Below are 19,611 nucleotides of genomic sequence, written 5' to 3' on the forward strand. Positions count from 1 at the left end.
GAGCCTCTGTATCTGTCCAGAGATTCCAAGCTGGTCCTTGCTATCACCAGAGGACTCTGTTAGCAGGGCCAGCAAACCAGCTGTCTTCACTGTTTACTTATATAGCATTATTCAACCTATTGGATTTAGTCCCTAAGATTGCAACACCAACAGATGTCCTCTGGGTTCCCGACACTGGGACTTCTCCTGGGGAGGCTCATCCTTCGTGTTGGAGATCCTGATGAGGAGATTGGCCGGGAGGCTCTGGATGGCATCATCATCCTCTATACCATCCTAGAGCTCCAAAAACGTAAGCCCTTTGGAGTACCTCTAGAGGAAGGCTTCTGAGCAGCTGCTCAGTCTGGGAAGTGACTAGAGCCTGTCAATAAGCATTCACTGGAGATGGAAGAGCCCAGTACAGTGTCTGGTGGGGCCTGTGGTAATTGGTGTAAAAACTTAGTTTTCGCAGAACCAGGAACAGAGATTATAAACTAATCTGCTTTGATTTAAGCAATCCTTCAATCTAAGCCTCTCCTTATCCTTCCGAGTGTAGTTTGCCACTCTCGTTTTCACATTCCCATGCCGTCATGTATACCCAGGTGTGATAACTCTGTTTTCTGGTTTGTCTTCCTCACTAGGCTATAACCCCATTTGAGGACAGAGCAAGGCTATGTCTTGTTCACCAATGTTTCCCCAGTGTCTGTCCTCAGCCTGGCATGGGGTGGGTGCTCAATGAATAGTTACTGAATGAATGAACAAAGAATGCTTGAGTATGAAGTGGTTCAAGTGTGTAGTTGGGAGAAAAATCTCTGGATTCAGCTTCTGGCAGCTGGTGATGGCGTAGTCTGACCCAGCTGGCACTAGGTCTTTTTCAATCTGTTAAATAAATATACCTGCTAGACTCCAGCTCTAGCAATTGGGGTAAATATTGAAACTTAGTTTTCCCCTGATGCTTGGAACCCCTTAGATGTCCTGATTGCTGGGTGAAGGTGGTATAAATCATATTAATAATCAGCTTTAGGGGCAGGAATAAACAAATCAGTACTGTCAGGTTTAACAAACAAAAATATGGGCTACCCAGTTAAATTCAAGTTTAGATAAATGGTTGACGACTTTCATATACTTGAGACATACTCTCACTAAAATTGTTTCATAGGAAATTCAGATTTGCATAGCCGGTATTTATTTATTTTTTTTGGCTACTCTAGGCTAAACTCGCTTTACTAGGTTCTTGAGGAATAAGTGGCTGTCTAGGTCCCTCAACTCGAGGAAGCAACAAAGCTAAAATTTGAACTTGGAATCGCCAGATCCCAGGTCTTCATCATCTTCCCTTTACAAACGATCCCCAAATGTGTTCCCTATGGTCCCTCTGCCCCTGTACCCTGCAGACACTGGGGGATCCAGTTAGGACCCAGCCAGCTACTACAAGGTCTCAGGAAGTGGGTCTGCAGGGTGTTCCCTGCAACAGAAAATCTGGGGGCACCATGTGCCAGGTACTATTCTGGGCACTTGGGATATAGACTCATCAAAAGGAGAACATCAAAAGGAGACTGTAATATGTTTATTTAATGAAAATTGTAGTGCTGAGAATGATGAACCAATGAGACTTGCGAAAGTGTGGAGGTATTTTACCCCCACGTTGTTGAGTGAGAGCCAGACTGAAAGGATTGCCTGCCACAAGTCCACTTACGCCGAGGCCACCACAAGGAAATCTAGGCTGAGCATGTAGAAGTCCGATGTTACCCTGGGTGGGCAGTGGGGACAGAGGACTGAGAGTGGGCACAAAGCGGTTTCCTGGTGCTGATCGTATTCTGTTTCTGACCTGGGACTGGTTTTACCCATACACTTAACTGCGTGGAAACTTTTCCCTCACCATGTGAAAATTTATCAAACTAGCTCTGATTTCTGTACAGCCTGCATCGATGTTTAACAAAAAGATCAGACTTCCCTGAGAAGGTCTTCTCCTTGCAGGAGTCAGAGATAAGGAAGAGACCAACAAGAAGGAGCTGTATGAGAGCAACAAACGCTTCCTGGGACCCTACAATCCCATCAACCCTTGCCAGAACATTCTACGTGTGATCGCGGTGACCACTAACAGCTTATTATCTCTGGGTTTTCCTGGGAGGGGGGGTGATTGCAGTGACCACTTGCAGCTTATTATCTTCCTGGGAGGGGAGGTGAGGGCAGGGTGCCCACCCCCACTGACTTCCTTTCGTGCAAGCACGTCACCCCATTCTGCAGACAGGGACCACACTGCCCTTTCCTTGAACCCCAAGGGTTCACCCGTCATGGTGCGCGTGGTCTACCCTGACGACCTCAGTGCTGCTGCTGGTGTCTGTGTACCTGTACAGCTCCTTCCAGTCTGTTGCGTCAGTGTCTCTGAACCTTGTTTCAGGAATTCGGAGACTTCCTGGGGCCCCAGCAGGTAAAGGACCTGCTGCTAGCAGCCCTGGAAGGGCTGAAAGGTGGCTCAGAGGCTCGAGGGAAGGACTCGGGGGAGATGATGCAGCTGGCCTCGGAGGTCACGCTCAGCTCGGTGCTGGAGTGGTACCGCCACAGGGCAGTGGAGGTGGTAAGGTCCTCTGGGGGCAGAAGCTGGGGTGGGAAACCGCACAGGGTCTGCACACTCCTAGGGACTGGCTGCCTGGCACTGGGTGAAATGAGGGCTGTTGGGGTCCCTGGCACCAGGGCATGTGGGGGTGGTGGGAGCACACCAAGTGCTCCCAACTTGGCAGGTGAGAAAGGTTTCACGTACTAGCCCCTGAGAACACTTCAACCATGGGCGTGGGGACAGTGGGAAGAAAAGACAAACTGGCTGACCCCCACCCCCCCGGCCCAGAGAAGGGGCAGGGGCTCTGCCTGCTTCTCTCACCCTATTTCTCTCTTGTGCCTCTTCCTGCCCCTGTCCTGTCACCCCCTCCTTCCTCTTCCTGTCCTCTGTTGGTGGCTGCCTCGTACCCGTGCCTTACCATGACTGCCGCCCCGCGCCCAGATCCCCGAAATCATGCAGAGCATCCACATGCAGCTGAACTACATCCAGGAGCCGCGGGCCCGTGAGGTGGCCCTGCTGCCCGTCTCTCTCCTGGCCAGCTCCTTTATGACTGAGGTCGTCGTGGCCCTGCTCATGTGCCCCCTCCCTCTGGACAGGTACCACGTGAGGGGGGTTCCAGCCGCTCCAGCTTGTGGAAGCAGCTCCTATCCCAGGCTGGGGACCCCTCCTCCCCAGAGGAGTCCTTTGTCCTCTCTGACGGTCCCTCTTCTGTGACCTGTGGTGCAATTATTAGGCACTCCATGAGCCCTGCAACTTATCAACGCTGAGCATTCATGCATAGGCTCATAACACAAGCCCATTCTACAGATGAGGAAACTGAGGCTCAGCAAAATTTTCTTGCTCTAGGTACCTAGTGAACAAGCAACATAACAAGATCTAAACACAGAGGTGACCCCCTGCGAGTCTTTAATGACAAGCTCTTTAATGATGCCACAGAAAGGGGCCCGAGTGTGGTTCCTGACTCTGCCTCCACTTGCTGTGTGATCTTAGATTGCCCCCTGCCTTCTCTGAGCTTCCCCCATGGGCAAAAGGAGAAAATAAGGCCTGCATTTCCATCCCGGATGAGTACTTGTGACAGCTTCAGCCAGCTGAATGCTTGCCTGCTGGGCTGCACCTGCTCAGGGCTCTGAGCTCCCAGTCCTCGGGGAGAGGCCTCGTGGGCACGGGGAGCACAGTCCATGGCCGGGGCAGGCCAGTCTGACTGCTCCACTCCTTGCCCAGGAAATAGTCCCAACCCTTGGAAGAATAAGACAAGGCAGCAAGGTGCAATCCACGTCTTAAGATGGGTGCTTGAGAGTGAACGTAAGGAAGAGCTGTGCTGCTCAGGACAGTGGGTGCCGCTCACAGACATGGGGAGCAGTGGGGGTGGTGAGCCCAGGGGGTACAGCTGTCCTCCCACCTGGGAGAATCTGGCCCATTCTGGCTGCGCTGTTCATAGGGCTCCTATCTGCAGGAATCTTTGCAGCAGCCCAGCTGCAGGCCAGATAGAACTGGGACACAATTTAGGGAAGCCCTTGTTCCCAGTAGCCCTGCCTGCACGTCCATGAGCTTTAGAGTGAGGGTCCCCTTAAGTTTTGTGCCCTGGATACCTCACTTTCCTCACCCTAGTCCGGACTCTGGGTCCAAGGTCCCCTTGGGCCTCCAGGCAAAAACTCAGGTGGGAGGGACCGAAAGCCCCAGGGTGGTGCAGGAGTTGCTCTGCTTAACTGGCCCAGGCCTTCCAGGAACTCGTAACTCCTAGGAGTCTTCAGACTTTGCTTTCAAGGTTCCCACAGACACAAGCCCAGTCACGAGTCACTGCAGCCCGAGAAGCTCGACGCTACAGCGTCACCATCAGTTTTTATAGTTAATGTATAGTTCCTCACAGTCCAGATGCAATTTACCAATCTGGTCATTTTTACCATAAGCAATGTTGCCTAGCAACATAGTTGACATACTATCTTTATCAGGTTTCCAGGGGAACAGAGCTAGAAAGTTAATGGAAGGTTCAGATGCTCTCGCAGAAGGGGAAAAGGGTTTCATTAACTCTTTAGCACACTGCCCGGCTGGCACTTATGTTTCCCACTATCGGAGGCTGCTGCCTGCTGGTGCGGGTGCTTTCCTGCCTTCCAAGGGACAGCAGTGGGTGCTCTTTGATCCCTTGTGCCAAGTGCAAGATCATACAGGGCTCCTTGGCAGAGAGGCAAGAGCACAGTGGGCTATGGAGACTTCAGATCTGGTCACTTGATCCTGCAGCTCATAAACTGCGTGTCCTGAACTGGGGATCACACCGCTCACCTCCACGTCTGTAGAATGGGACTGACCACCTACCCAGAGGGTCTTTATCAGAAGTCAGTAATCTTTAAGGTCCAAACCCGTGTTCCAGGGATTTGGCTTGTGTCTGGCATATGACAGCTGCGCAGCCACTTCTGAAGTAGCAAGCTGTATATAAAGCACCTGGCGTGGTACTTGGGAAATAGGACTTTCGGCAATTGTCAGCTCCCTGCCTCCGGGGAATGTGTCTGGGCCATTTCTTGCTCACCTGCCCATGGATATCCTTTTCCCTCCCCAAATCGTGGGTGGTGTGATGGACCCCCCCCCCCCCCCCCGTCTCTATTAACCACCCACCACGACTGGCTTCCCAGCAATGGAGCAGAGATGTGGAGGCAGCTGATACTGCGCAAGCCCAGCTGTGACATCCGAGACCTCCTGGATCTGCTGCTGACCAGCCTGAAGGAGAAACCTGTCACCAAGAAGGGCCGGGCTTCCATTGTGCCCCTCGCAGTGAGCACCACCCCCTCCTGCCCTCAGCCCCGGCATCTGAGCTCAGGGCATCCAGCTTCTAGGGCCCTGCCCCACTCTTCCCCCCATCAGGAGCTAGTAATGTGGCCTTGGGTTTGGGCTCTTGTTTGTGGCTCCCTGGATGTAACAGGATCGCTGCTTGGGGTGACAGCCAGGGATGGTGAAACAGAAAGACCCGGGACTCAGACCTCAGTCAGAACTGGCTTTGCTGTGTTGCTATTTTGTGATCAGGGCAAGTCACTTCACCTCTCTGAGCCTCTGTATCTATAAATGGAAATGACACTGTCTGTCTTGTATGGCAGTTGTGAAGGTTAAAAGAGGTAACTGAGTCATGCATTAGGTAACACAAAAATATTGAAGTGCTTTTTGCTGCCAAACTCAGAGCTCAGCCCTGGGAAAGGCGGCCAGCTCTGTCTGGGCTGGAGAGAAGGATTTTTTCTCTCTCGCTATTACTGCCTGCCTGGTCCAAGTCAACTGGATAATATCCCTGTTCACCTCCCTGCTTCTGCTCCTGCCCTTCCAACCTGTACTACAGCCAAAAAATCTTTGAAAATAGCACATCTGGGCCCTCCCTTTTGACACAACGGGTTAGGACGCAGCACTGCAAGCCAGCCACAGACACTTCAGTGCATGTTAGAGCCCGGCCTGGAGGTGACCACATGGTGTGGCAGACCTCTCCTGACCCACCTGCTGCTCCCCTCAGCAGTGTACTTCATCAGTCTGCCTGTTCTGCTCCCCACTCTGTCTCTGGTGAATCTTCTCACCCCCCACACCTCTGGCCTGTACCCCAGTTCTGTGTGCATAAATAAATCTTAAAAAAGAAAGAAAATAGCACACCTGCTCTCCTCAAACCCCTCACTTACCGTTGCCCTCCAGAGGGACACAGTACTCCTTTCTGTGCTGCGGGGCTCTGCTTCTCTCATCAGGCTCACTGTGCTTCATGGCCTTCTTGCTTGCTCAGCTCCAGCCTCTCTGGTCTTTGTCAAGATGCCATACTGTTTTCACCACAGGGCATTTGCATGTGCTGTTTCCTCCTCTAGGCTATTTCATGCCAAATCACATCTACTTATCTTTTTGTTCTCAAGCACCTCCTCATGGACCCCTCCTTGATCTTCCTGCCCAGATCAAATCAGTTTGTATTCAACTTCACATTACATGCTTTATCTGAGAAGAGTGTATCCCTATTGTGATTTGACAGTCATTTGATCAATCTGTGAGATGCATGAATTCAGTGCCTGACTCTGTTTTGTTCACCTTGATATTTCCAGTGTCTAACATATACCTGGTACCTTGCAGACACTTTACATATTTTTGCTGGACTGATAATTTATTCAGCAATTACTTATCGAGCACCTTCTGTGTACCAGACATACTCATAGATATTAAGCAGAGAGCGAGACATTCTGATGAGGGAAGCAAAGATCTGGGAGTTAAGGAATAGAAAGGCCATGTCTCATCTGACATTGCACAGCTGTCGAGGGACTGTCAGACCCAGGTCTTCCACCCCACACCCTAGACCAGATCTCTCTGCCTGTGCCTGAGCATGGAGTTCCATGAGTACCACAGCAGCACCTCTTCCTCCCCTGTCTTGAGCAACCATCTGCTCGTCCTTCAGCCAGCCTGTGTGAGTGTGTTCTCTTCACTCATTTGTGCTTCTCGTTCAGCACACAGTCTAAGCATGTCCACGGTCTAGACTAATTTGTATGTTATGGTTTTGCTAAGCCATTTGAGCAATGTTGAGTCAACAGCAGGGCCTTGTGGCATGTCACTAGAGACTACATGGCAGCCTGTGTTCTCGGACACAAGCATAGCTTTGGGCTACTGAAAAAATGCAGACTTTGTGTCCAAGAGGCTCTTAGCTCTGTCCCCACCCCACTATTCACCTTGGCCAATCATATCCCCTCTGTAGCCTTGGTACTTTGATCTGTAAAATAGATCTGTGTAGAACAAGCGAGAGAGTGTTCGCGAACATTTGTAGTTTAAACTACAAAATACAAATAATGGCCGTTTACTGTTCTCCAGCCACATTGTATCACTCTTTCCCCAGGAACATGCCATGGCTTGGCTTCCTTTACTTCACAGTTTTTATTTATTTATTGTATATAAGAACTGGAGTATAGACCAGAGATGCAGAGGGTGAGAGGATTCACCAGAGAAAGAGGGGAACAAAACAGACAGATCTACTGAAATACACTGCTGAGGGGAGTGTGGGTGAAAGGAGAGGTCTGCTGTGCCATGTGGGTCAGCTCCCTGGCTGGGGATTGAATGCAGAATGTAGGCTGTAGCAGTGACAGCCTGAGACTTAACCCCTAGGCTCCCAGAGGGCCCTCAGCCCACAATTAAATGCTTGTCTCGGGTCAACTGCATGGGGTCTTGGTGACAAAGATTTGACCATTTCTTTATAAAACACTCCTGCCTCTTCTCCCATTCAATTGCCTGGAGCTGCCTGGAAAAGAATCAGTAACCACACTTGATGGAAGATGAATCTGGGTTCCAAAGAGAGGCCAGGAGTTGTGGGGCTACAATGAGCCATCTGGTCTTGTGACCCACGCCCAATCCCATTACCACCTCGTGCCCCTAAGCCCCCATGTTGTCCTCCTGCTAGTTAGAGGGGCCTTGGTGAGGTAGCTGATGTGAGGAATGGCCTGGGCCAGGAACAGAGCTGGACTGGCAGGTGGAGAAGTTGGAGGGTCCCAGAGAACACCATGGGCCAGACACCCACAAAGTGAAGTCTGTCTTCAAGTTCCCAGAACATCAAAGGGATGGTTTGGAAGGGGCAGGGGTATAGGGTGGGTGGGTTTGGAGTGATACAGTCTAGGACCCAGCAGTATGGGTCCCTGGCACCTGCTGAGGCTGGGGGCGGTTTCTCTGGGTTGGTGGCCATTTCTCTGGGCTGGTGGCCATGTGGGGTAACAGTGAGGACAGCCTTGTTTAATGGCTCAAAGTGAAGAGGCAACTGGTGACCCTCAAGACTGTGATTGTCTTATGAACAGGAAGAAGCAGGGCAGACAACAGTCATCTCTGAAAACCTGGTTCAGGTCCTAACTGCATGCCAAAGGCACAGGATGACCTTGGGCAAGTTGCTTGCCTCTCTGTGCTGTCCTTCACAATAAAATCATGACTGCTTATCTCCCAAGACTTGGGAAGGGATCCCTCTACCATGACTTCCAGGGTTGTGTCAAAGCCAGAGCGGCACAATACTGTATTGTTTGGGGCCAGGGCTCACCAGGCAGAAGAGCAGGGCTGGTGAGTAAGGTGGGGCAGAGGGCACTATACGCTTTCCAGGCCTGGTCCAAGAAGAGCAAAGATCAGGCCCAACCTCCTGAAAGCAGCCCAGGTCCCTGCCAGGTGTGCTGGGGCGATGGCCTGGACACCCACCAGCCTCCCCTCTGTCCCCAGGCGGCCAGTGGCCTATGTGAGCTCCTGTCTGTCAACAGCTGCGTGGGCCGGGTGAGGCGCATCTACCCCCAGCTGCTCCTGGCACTACTCATCCAGGTCCACTACCACATTGGCCTCAACTTGCCCGGCCGCGTGGTCTCCCACAAGGACACCAAGAAGGACCCAGAGTCCGCCGTGTTCGTGCCTGTCCGGTATGCCCCTCCGTCCGTGGCTCCGGGGAGGGTCACCCAGCAAGAGTCCTTCTGAAAGTCTTTAGGACAACTGATCAAGAGAAATTAGCTTGGGGGCTGAGATGAGAAAACAGAAGCACACTTTTATGGGTGCCAGTTATTTGTTCAACAACGGTTAGACCTGCTATGTGTCCAAATGTGGGTGCTGGACGCGGAAAAGAACCTTCCCTCTCCCAAAAGGCTCTCTCCAATTGTCTTCTTTGTCCCCTAGAAATACAGTTTGTATTAGTTTGTATCTAAGACTCAACCATTTAATTTTTTAAAAGATTTGTTTATTTATTTATTTATACAGAGCTGGGGTACAAGCCAGAGGTGCAGGGGCGGTGAGAGGATGCACCAGAGACAGAGCGGGGAAAAGAACAGGCAGATCGAGGAAGTACACTGCTGAGGGGAGCAGCGGGCGGGTCAGGAGGGGACTGCCGCGCCATGTGGGTCACCTCCGGGGCTGGGGATCGAACTTGCACTGAAGCGGCTACAGTCAGCTTGCAGTGCTGCGTCCTAACCTATTGCACCTCCAGGAAGGGCCCTAATCATTTAATTTTTAATTATTATTTAGAATAGCTAGTGTATTCACATCACATAGGTTAAAAAAAAAAACATTAAAAGTGAGTCTCCTTCCCTCCCCTTACCTTACTTACTCTCCCCCAAATAATTGGGTTCTTCACATCCTTCCAGAGGTGGTCTGTGCAGAGATAAGCAAATGTGCTTACAATCTCCACTTTACACCAATGGTAGTGGGTTTACAGAGTTGGACAGTTTTGCCTGTATCATACACTATGATACAATGGTCTTGGAGACCATTACATATAGTGCTGCTTCATTCTTTTTAACAGCCACATAATATACCCATGTAGAGAATCCTTAGGTACCATAATTTATTTCACTAGGGTTCTCCTAATTGGGGTTCTCTCCAGATGTTTGCAATTATGAACAAGGCTGCTGAGTTTGCTTGCTTTTATGTCTACGTGTTCACATGTGATTATAGGTATAAGGTGAAGTCCCAAAAATAGAATGGGTGCATCAATGTTTTCTGCATTTAAATATAAGTGGAGCAGAAATGTGTGGTGGAAAAAGTTCTTCATCAGTGAGTGAGGAGAGGGAACTTCTAAAGCATTGAATTTGCCAAACTGCCTCCCACAAAGGGAACTCCTCCAGGGGTGGATGAGAGCTTCTCTTTTCCCATGCCTTCCCTGGCACAATGTGGCATAAACCATTTTCATCTTTAACTATCTGAATTTTTTTTAGAAAATGGTATTTTGCTCTAATTTTAGTTTGTATTTCTCTTAACTATGAGTGAGATTGAAATCTAAATATTTTGTTTGCTCAGTTAGACAGGACTATTGGGAAATTTTTGTTTTAATTGTAAGAATTCTTTACATACTAAGAATTAACTTTGTCATTTTATTCCAGTGCTACTGAAACTGCAAACTGTTTCGTGGTCTTTTATCATCCAGAAATTTAAATTTCTTAAAAGATTTATTTATTTATTCATACAGAACTGGGTTACAAGCCAGAGCTACAGGGGTGGTGAGAGGCTTCACCACAGACAGTGGGGAGCAGAACAGGCAGATCTATCAAGTACACTGCTGAGGGAAGCAGCAGACGAGACAGAAGAGGTCTGCTGTGCCATGTGGGTCACCTCCTGGGACGAGGATCAAACTTGCACTGAAGCAGCTGTGGCTAGCTTGTAGTGCTGTGTCCTAACCCGTTGCACCACCGGGGAGGGCCGAAGTTTAAAATTTTTATGTAGTCGGTTTATTAGTTTATTAGTCTTTTCCTTCTTGGCTTCTGCTATGCAGTATGCTCTGGAAGGTGTCCTTCAAGGGGTAGAGAACGTGCAGCCGTGACTTGACTTGAAGTCAGAACAGCTTGGGTTCGCATCCTGGCTCTGTCAGTTAGTGCTTTGTACTTCCGGTGCATAATGTGACCCCGTGGGAGCTCGGTTTCCTTGCTATGAAATAGGGTAAGTGCCGACCCACTGTTGGGTGTAAGAACCAAACAGGAGCATATCAGGGCAGTATGTCAGGCCGTGGCTGTGGCATCAATTTCCATTAAACTCACACTTGTAGGAGCCACCCTGAAGGTGTCACCTTTGACTTAAAAAAAAAGGCGGACAGTGGATAGGGTCTGTGGGAGGGGGAGAGGGACATGAAGTACAAGAGTTCTTGACTGGAAAGCAATGAAAGGAAAGACTTCCTGACATGGGGGACTCACCTGCTGAGGTGCACACAGGTTGCCGGAAGAGCCTGAGTGCCCACCCTCACCATCGCCCCACAGAGTCCGGCAATGCCACATTGAAGGGGCCAGGAAGGCCATGCAGAGGTTCCTGGGTATAGTGGGCTGAAGGGCGCCCTCCTCCACTCCCAAAGATGGGTCCACCTGCAACCTATCACTGTGACTATTAGGAAAGAGTTTTTGCTGACCTAATGAAGAATCTCCAGGTGAGATGACCCTAGGTGAACCAGGCGAGCTTCCCAAGATCACCCAAGAGCTCAAAAAGTGCAGAGGTCATTAGGGTCCCAACCTAGTCAATTCGTAGATCGTCAAAGTTCTCAGGACTACTGCTGTGCCAATTTTGGGGTTTAGGGATCCCTTTTTAAATGGATTTTGGGGTCTAGGAATCCCTCTATCCGTGTCCCAAGGCAATGAAACACTTGGGTCTGGACAGGAGACCGTGTCTGAGTGAGCAGAGAGGACTGTCCTGTGGGGCTCCTGCCCTCTGGCCAGTTAGTGGTGCATTGGAGCCAGCCCGAGCTGGCTCAGAAGGCTCCCTCCAGAAGCCAGGCTTGGAGAAAAGGGAGGGGAATCTTGCTTCTGTTTACTCTCTTGTTCTCAACGCTAATCATTATTTTGAAAAGCCACTCTGTAGATACAGCGACGTTGTCTGACAATGCGTGGGGACAGAGGGGCGTTTCTTGGCCACTTGGGGGTCACAGCTGGTGAGGCTGGTGCCGTGGGAGGTGCTGTTCTCCACGGACAGGGTGGCTTGAGGTCTCAGCCCTCTTGTCTTGGCAGCTGGGTGGTCAAAGTGGTGAAAACCCTGCTGCTGAAGATGGGCTGCGCCTACGAGGCCACCTTCCTGGAGGACCAGGGCGGCTGGGAGCTCCTGGAGCAGGCGGAGAACCACCACCGTGGAGTGTCCCTGCTGGCGAGGTGAGCAGCCCTCCCCCCACCCCAGGCGGGAGCCTCATCTCCCCTCATCTTAGGAGGGACTTGGAGGGCCTACATTCATTTGCCCAGATCTCTTTCTGGGCAAGCCCCTGGCCCCGCCCACGCCCTCTCTACACCCAGGAGAGGGTCATCCACCTCAGTGGGTAGAAACCAATGGGAAGAGCGCACGGGACTATGGTGATGGCACACAGGTGAATTGGTGGGGGGAACTCCATGGGGATTACAACTGAGATGGAAAATGCACAAAGTGAAGAATGATGTTAAAAAATCATCTCTCTCTATTAAAGAAATACAAATGTGAAAGAGGGTGCCCGTGCTGCAGAACCACACTGTGGCTCCAGCAGCGCCTGGCATTGCAGGGCACGGGTTGTTACGAGGCACCGGAGCTCACGGTATTATGAGTGCAGTTCCCAAGCTAACTGCAGAAATGGTGGTCGCTGAGGAGGCAGGAACTAGGAGGCATTAGTGTGGCTTTGGAGCCAGTCTGCCTGCAGTCATGAACCCCACTCCTCACTTCCCCAACAACCTGCAGCTGGGTACCCTTCTGTGTCTCAGTCTCCTATCAATAGCATGGGAATAACGCAGGACCCATCTCCAAGGTTTAGGCTAAGCATTGCAGAAAGTTCTTTGAAGAGCCACCTACATAAAAGAGCTCAGCCCAGCGTAGCTTTTACCATCATTATGGTGTCTAGTATGGCAGGGATTATTAACACACTTTTTACAGAGGAGGGGAGTCCAGAGAAGGCCAGTTATGTATCATAGATCACACAGCTAGGAAAAGGCAAAGCTCGGAAATGACCTGCAGGCCCAGACCCGGACTCTCCTCTCTGCACATAGCCTTCCATGGAGTCAGCCGCAGACCTCGAATTCCAGGAACGTGACACCTGCAAGAACAGCCTGTTTGTTAGCCCTGCACCCTAAGGGCCCAGAATGATGCTCTCCTGGGGGATCTCAGGACCCAGCCATGTTGATTAAGCCCTTGTCATGCTCTAGGCACTATGCAAAGGGCTATATGTACATGGATCATTTCGTTTCGTTCGCACCATGATGTGTGAAATAGTGTTGTTATTCGTCCAGTGTTACCCATGGCAGAGAGGTAAAGTGTCTTGACACACAGCTAGTGGTGAGGCCACAGTTTGACCTAAGCTGTGTTATTCCTCACTCTGTTCAGCTGCTGCTCTTTCCTTGACTCACTAGAGTTGTGCCATGGTCCTGCTTCGAGTGTACCTCCCAGTCATGTACCCAGCTCACAGAAACATTGACTGCTGCTCCCAGCCTCGGTTTCTCATTCAGTTGATCTGGGGTGGGGGCTTGAGAACACAAATTTCAGACAGTTTCCAGGGATGCTACTGCTGCTGGTCCCAACACACTTTGAGGGTCGGGTCGCTGGCTTAGTAGAATGAAGGAGGCCACTGGAATGCAGCCCTGATTTGGGACTCTGACCGCCATGGCCCAGCTCTTTGACCTTGGGCAGTTGATGCTTGGAGCCTGTTTCCTCCTCTGTGAAACAAGGAAAGTAACAGTAAGCTAGCTGGCAGGACAATGGTGAGGCCGAGGGAAAGGGCACGGAAGTGAAACCATACAGCTGCTGGTGTCAGTCAGTCCCTCCTGCACATGTCCGGTCTCCCTTACCTGTTAGCTCTGCTCTCTGGCAGGATAGCTGCCCCAGCCTCAGTTCCCCCATCTGTAAAACAAAGCAGTTAAACGAGGTGACCTCTGAGATATGATGCAAGTGGGAAATCTTGGGGCTGCAGGAGCCAGGTGGCTCCGCCCAGCCCAAAGTTCCTAGTGTCACGGTCAGATGTGCACACAGCGGCCCCCAGGGCTGGAGCGCCTGAGGGGGCTGCCCTTCCTCCCCACCCCCAGGGCCATGGTGCAGTACTCCTGCCAGGAGCTGTGCCGCCTCCTCTACCTGCTCATCCCACTTCTGGAGCGAGGGGACGAGAAGCACAAGATCACCGCCACTGCCTTTTTCGTGGAGGTACCTAGTGGGCACCACACACAGGACCGGGACTGCCCCCCAACCTGCCCCGGGCCTGGGGAAGGTCACATGACTGATGGTTTCTCCTAGGAAAACAGTATTTAAAAGTCCGCAGTCTTCCCAAGTGTGATTTCTCTTAAATATGAAGACCTTGCGTAGGTCCCCTTCCCACCTCCACACTGCCTCCCTTCTTTCCCCTTCTCCCCACTCCTGCACCCTGTTTCACGCTTCCCAGAGCTCCCTGGGCTCCTTGAGTGCCTTTGCTTGTGTATACCTGGGGTGCCATGGTGTGGCATTCACTATGATGAGGGTGGTCAAAGAACAGGAGGCTTGCAGTGAGGGGCAGGAGCATCAGCCTGGGTGCACCATGGGCACCAGGCAGCTTGGTTAGAAGCTGGTAAGTAGAGGTAAGTAGAGTCTGCTGGTGAAAGGCAAAAGGTGTGTATGGAGGGGTGGGGGCTCTGAGGCTCTGAGCTGGAGAATAAGCAGCTTTGCCAGGACGAGCTGATGACCTCGGGCAACGTGTCCAGAGGACAGTTTGTGGCTTTCCAAGTCAGAATCTCTGGACAAAGACTGAGACTGGAGATGCAGAACTTGGGAGTTATTTGCCTCTGGAGTAGTTAAAATCCCAACAGTGGGGCCCTCCCTGGTAGTACAACAGGTAAGGACACAGCACTGCAAGCTGGCTGCAGCCACTTCAGTGCAAGTTTGATCCCTGCCTCGGAGGTGACCACATGGCGCGGCAGACCTCTCCTGACGGCCCGCTGCTCCCCTCAGCAGTGTACTTCGTGGACCTGCCTGTTTTGCTCCAGACTCTGTCTCTGGTGAATCCCCCGCACCTCTGGCTTGAACTCCAGTCCTGTATGCATAAATAAATAAATCTTAAAAAAAAAAAACTGCCGAGAATGGGGGAGCTCATGGAGGAGAATGGGCAAAGGAAGTGGGACAGAGAAAACAGGCCCCAGAGCTCAGGGCTCAGGCATCAGGGCCGTGAGTCCACAGCTCAGAGGGCTGGGTGGGGCCGGGGAAGCCTGTGGCTGTCAAGAAACAACTTTGCGCTGCCCAATGGTGCCTCGTAAGCGCTCAAAATGTAGTGAAATGACTGAACTGAAATGTGTTCTAAACTTCACAGCAGCCAAGGTTCAACATTAAAAAAGAAAACCCGTCAAATATATCAATAATTTTCTTACTGATTACTACATCCTGAAATAACCTTTTGGACCTTATTTATTAACCTTAAATAACCTTACTTATTGAGTTCAATCAAATATATTATTAAAATGAATCTCACCTATTCTTTTAAATTTTTTATTGTGCCTACTGGAAAATGGCCACTTCGTTTGTGGCACACACCGGATTTTGCTGACCAGACACCAGGGTTCAGAACCCCCTCGCCCTCCCTACCCTCCCCCCCCCCAGTCCCTGGCCATCAGTCTGCACTAGCAGCGTGTGTGGAGACTGGGCCCTGGGCTGGGAGTGATTACGGCTACCCCTTTAGCTCCTTCAGATGGAGCAGGTGCGGCGGATCCCAGAGGAGTACTCTCTGGGGCGGATGGCCGAGGGCCTGAACCACCGGGACCCCATCATGAAGGTGCTGTCCATCCGAGGCCTGGTCATCCTGGCCAGCCGGACTGAGAAGGTGAGTGGAGGCTGGAGGATGGCCTGGTCTGGCCAGGCCCTGCTTGCAGGGAGGATGGAATTGAGCCATCACTGATTCAGATGCTGGTATCTGGAATGAGACCCCATTTCAGCCCCGTGTGGAAATGGATAAACCTAAAGAATCATCTCTCTAGATACTTTATTTTTTTTTAAGATTTTTATTTATTTATGCATACAGAACTGGGGTACAGGTCAGAGGTGGTGGGAGGATTCACCAAGACAGAGTGGGGAGCAGAACAGGCAGATCAGCGAGGCACACTGCTGAGGGGAGCAGCGGGCGGGTCAGGAGAGGTCTGCCGCACCGTGTGGATCATCTCCGGGGCAGGCGGGAATCGAACTCATGTGGAAGTGGCTTAAGCTTCTCAGAGCTGTGCTTTAACCTGCTGCGCCACCAGGGAGGGCCCTACTTTGTTATTTTTGAAATAGTTTCTAACCCAGAATTTTCACTATGACGCTATAGAGGGGCTGCCAGAGGCAGTGAGGACCAGGCTGTTGGTGCTATTAGCATTATAAACTCCCCCTCCTATCCAGGCGCCAGCCATGGCTCATGGCACAGCAGGAGGGAGGGACAGGACAGCAGGCTCAAAAACCTAACTAGCATTGCAGGGTTTCCTCCAGCTAGTGCCAGGGGAAGGAGCAGACAACAAAGGGCCTCGAGTATCCAGGGTCATTGAGGCCACAGAGGGCTTTAGGAAGCGGAAGGGCTTGAGTGGGCCTGTTTGGTGAGATGGTACACATAAGGGCCTGGAGCTGGGGCCCCGTTCATCTCAGTGAGTCAGAGGCTGGTTAGCCCAGGTAGGAACCCGCATCCCAATGCTCCCGCCCCACAGTCGGCCAAAGTCCAGGCCCTCCTGCCCTCCATGGTGAAGGGCCTGAAGAGCGTAGATGGGCTGCTGGTGGTGGAGGCCATCCAGAACCTCAAGACCATCTTCAAGGGGCAGGACCGGAAGCTGATGGACAACCTGGTTTATGTGGAGATGCTGCAGGTCCTGCTGCCGCACTTCAGTGACGTAAGGCGTCTCACGGGGGTCATGGTGGGTGGGCTTGGGCTGGTGTGTAGGGAGCAGTCTTATGACCCACTTGGGGGACTGCAGTAACTCCCAAGTCCCGCTCCGACCTAGGCAGGGCCTGTCAGCCCAGGACAAGGGGCCACTTGTTGCAGCTGGTGTGTGTGCTTTTGTAACGGGTTCTCACAGAGGGGCTCTGCATTAGCAGTCACGTCTCCAGGCGGGGCATTTCAATGTGATTGGCTCTCCAAGAGGGTGCATATATTTTTTAACTGGTCCTGACAAAGGGGGCAGTTTTCTGCTTGGTGTAGGGGCACCTTTTAGGTTAGCTGGGCCCTGGCTGGGAAGAAAGGGTAGAGCGCTGAACCTAGGCACAGGTGAGGGGTGCTCCAGCACAGATCACCCCCCCAGCCTCCAAGCTGGCCTCTGCCATTCTCCGTGCTTCTTGTACCTGGAGCACTCTGGGGATGGGTGGGAGGCAGGCTGTGGTGTCCCCAGCTGGGAAACAGAGGCCAGGCAGCTTCCTGGAGGAGGGAGTGTACCTGAGCCCCCAGGTCTGCCCCAGCCCCGGGAAGACGTGCGGTGCTCCTCTGTCAACCTGTATGGCAAGGTGGTCCAGAAGCTGCGGCCAGCCCGCACCCCGGTCGTGGAGGAGCAGCTCATCAGCACCCTGGTGCCCCTGCTGTTGACCATGCAAGAGGGCAATGCCAAGGTGGGCCAGGTGAGTGCACTCAGCCCTGGCCCTGTGGGCGTTCTCCCCCTTACAGAAACCAAGCTGGAATCCCTCAGTGCCGCTGATGACTTACTAAGGGGCAGCCGAGTCCGTTTCCAAAGGCACCCACGTCACTATTTCTCTTCAAAACAGCCACTGTCACTTGTGTATTTCAACCAGGAATTGATTTTCAAAAATCTAGTTTCACGATCTTTTTTTCTGAACATGTACCAGCTGTGCTGGAGTCCCACATTCTCTTCCTGTTGGCCCCCAGAAATGTGTGAAGACCCTGTTCCGCTGTTCTTGCTATATGGCTTGGGAACTGCCAAAAAGAGCATATAGCCGGAAGCCCTGGGACAACAAGCAACAGACAGTAGCCAAAATTTGCAAGTACCTGGTGAGTGCTCCCCAGACTGTGGCAGTTCCTTGTGAGCATATCGGAGGAGGATTATTCTGCTTTGTGTTTCCTTTTTTTTTTTTTTTTTTGTGCTTCCTTTTTTTAAAAAAATATTTATTTATACACACAGAACTGGGTACAGGTCAAGGTATGGGGGTGGTGGTGGGTGAGAAGATTCACCAGAGACAGAGGGGGGAGCAGAACAGGCAGATGTACTGAAAATACACACTGCTGAGGGGAGCAGCGGGCAAGACAGGAGAGGTCTGCCATGCCAGAACGCTTGGTCACCCCCCTGGCCAGGGATCGAACTCATGCTGCAGAGGCTGTGATAGCTTCAGAGTGCTGTGCTTTAACTTGTTGAGCCACCAGGGAGGGCCCTATGCATCCTTCTTTTTATACAAGCCTCCGGACTGACACTGACACTCCATCAGCACCTGCAAGTTGTTGGTTCTGAATGGTCATCTCCAGGTCGGACTTCCCCTGCCCACTTCCAGTGGCCCCCACGTCACAGGGCCCAGGCTCTTCACACTCAACATGTCTCTTCTGAACTTATGGCCTCATTTCACTTCTGCTCTGTCCTTGTAGATTCTCACAGCTGAATCCTACAACCATCCTAGCCTCTTTCATCAGCCTTAACCACTCCCATCTGATCACTCCTAAGTCTCCTACGTATCTCCGAGTCTGTTTTGCCCTCCCCATCACCACTGTCACTACCCTTCGTTCAGATCAGCCAGGTCCAGCCATCAGCCATCCAAGGGGTCTCTAAGCTTCCTTCCATCTTATCCTCTCCAACCCACCCCCACCCAGGCTCCAGAGTTGTCTGGTTAAAACATGAATCTGTCTCTACATTCACGCGTCACTTCACGATGGCGCTGTGTTCTGAGAAATACATCCTTAGGTGACTCCATCTTTGTGTGAGCATCCTGGGATGTAATCATACAAAGTAGATGGTGTAGCTTTCAACACACCTGGCTGCATGGGACAGCATCATTCCCTGGGACATTGTTAAGCAATGATTGATGGCGTTTCCCTGCTTGCAGGGCATCAGCGGCTCCTGTTTCTGCAACAGTGACTTTTAACTCTTAGGGTGTATTCTTTTTGACACCAGACCCCCAAGATATGTCCCACGGGGAGAAAAAAGGTTCTAAGACAATTAAATTTGGGAGATGCTGTCTCTTTCTCCTGGAGAGTTGCAATGCCAGCCACACATTAGTGGCTCAGAGATGTTCTGTGCTAAGGGAATGTTTCATAGTTCTTCTATGCATGCATGGTTTCCCAAACTTATTTAATCATAGAACATCCTAGGGAATACCTGAGACCATCCTACAGTAGGAGGAACACACACACTCACACTCACACACACACACGGCTGCAGGGCACAGCCATTTTCTCCCACAGAATCTATAGGTAGCTTTGCCTTCCCTGTAGTCAGGGCCAGTTCCTCGGGACAGAGACTCTAGACACAAGTTGACATGCAGAGGGTCTATTAGAGCTCCCCTGGCATCAACACCTGCGGCAGCTGGAGGCAGTAGTGGGAGTTCAGTCTGATGAATGTTTTGCACCCCAAACCAGTTGACTTCTGATCTTCAGGAGTTGTCAGTGGGAGAGTGACCAGATGGGATTTCTCTTCATTTCCTCACAGTCTCTTAACAGGATACTTGCTCCCTAGTTTATACCTGATCAACCCCTTCCTGAATACCACTGTCTGATGAGCTTTCCCGAAACACTGTTTTGTCATTGTTCC

General features: G+C 51.4%; 1 protein-coding gene across 1 annotated transcript in view; it reads left to right on the forward strand.

Moving 5' to 3' along the window:
* Positions 1 to 19,611, forward strand: part of MROH7 (maestro heat-like repeat family member 7) — a 36,631-nt gene that overhangs the window by 13,465 nt on the left and 3,555 nt on the right. Inside the window, exons 8-19 of the mRNA XM_004679037.1 lie at positions 154 to 289; positions 1,951 to 2,063; positions 2,375 to 2,551; positions 2,972 to 3,126; positions 5,155 to 5,293; positions 8,711 to 8,901; positions 11,956 to 12,093; positions 13,978 to 14,092; positions 15,591 to 15,731; positions 16,582 to 16,761; positions 17,324 to 17,479; positions 17,745 to 17,867. Coding sequence (XP_004679094.1) covers positions 154 to 289; positions 1,951 to 2,063; positions 2,375 to 2,551; positions 2,972 to 3,126; positions 5,155 to 5,293; positions 8,711 to 8,901; positions 11,956 to 12,093; positions 13,978 to 14,092; positions 15,591 to 15,731; positions 16,582 to 16,761; positions 17,324 to 17,479; positions 17,745 to 17,867 — 1,764 coding nt within the window. The remainder of the gene's footprint in view (positions 1 to 153; positions 290 to 1,950; positions 2,064 to 2,374; positions 2,552 to 2,971; positions 3,127 to 5,154; positions 5,294 to 8,710; positions 8,902 to 11,955; positions 12,094 to 13,977; positions 14,093 to 15,590; positions 15,732 to 16,581; positions 16,762 to 17,323; positions 17,480 to 17,744; positions 17,868 to 19,611) is intronic.

This window comes from Condylura cristata, unplaced genomic scaffold, assembly GCF_000260355.1.
Source record: "Condylura cristata isolate star-nosed mole 26May11 unplaced genomic scaffold, ConCri1.0 scaffold00008, whole genome shotgun sequence".
NCBI lineage: Eukaryota > Metazoa > Chordata > Mammalia > Eulipotyphla > Talpidae > Condylura > Condylura cristata.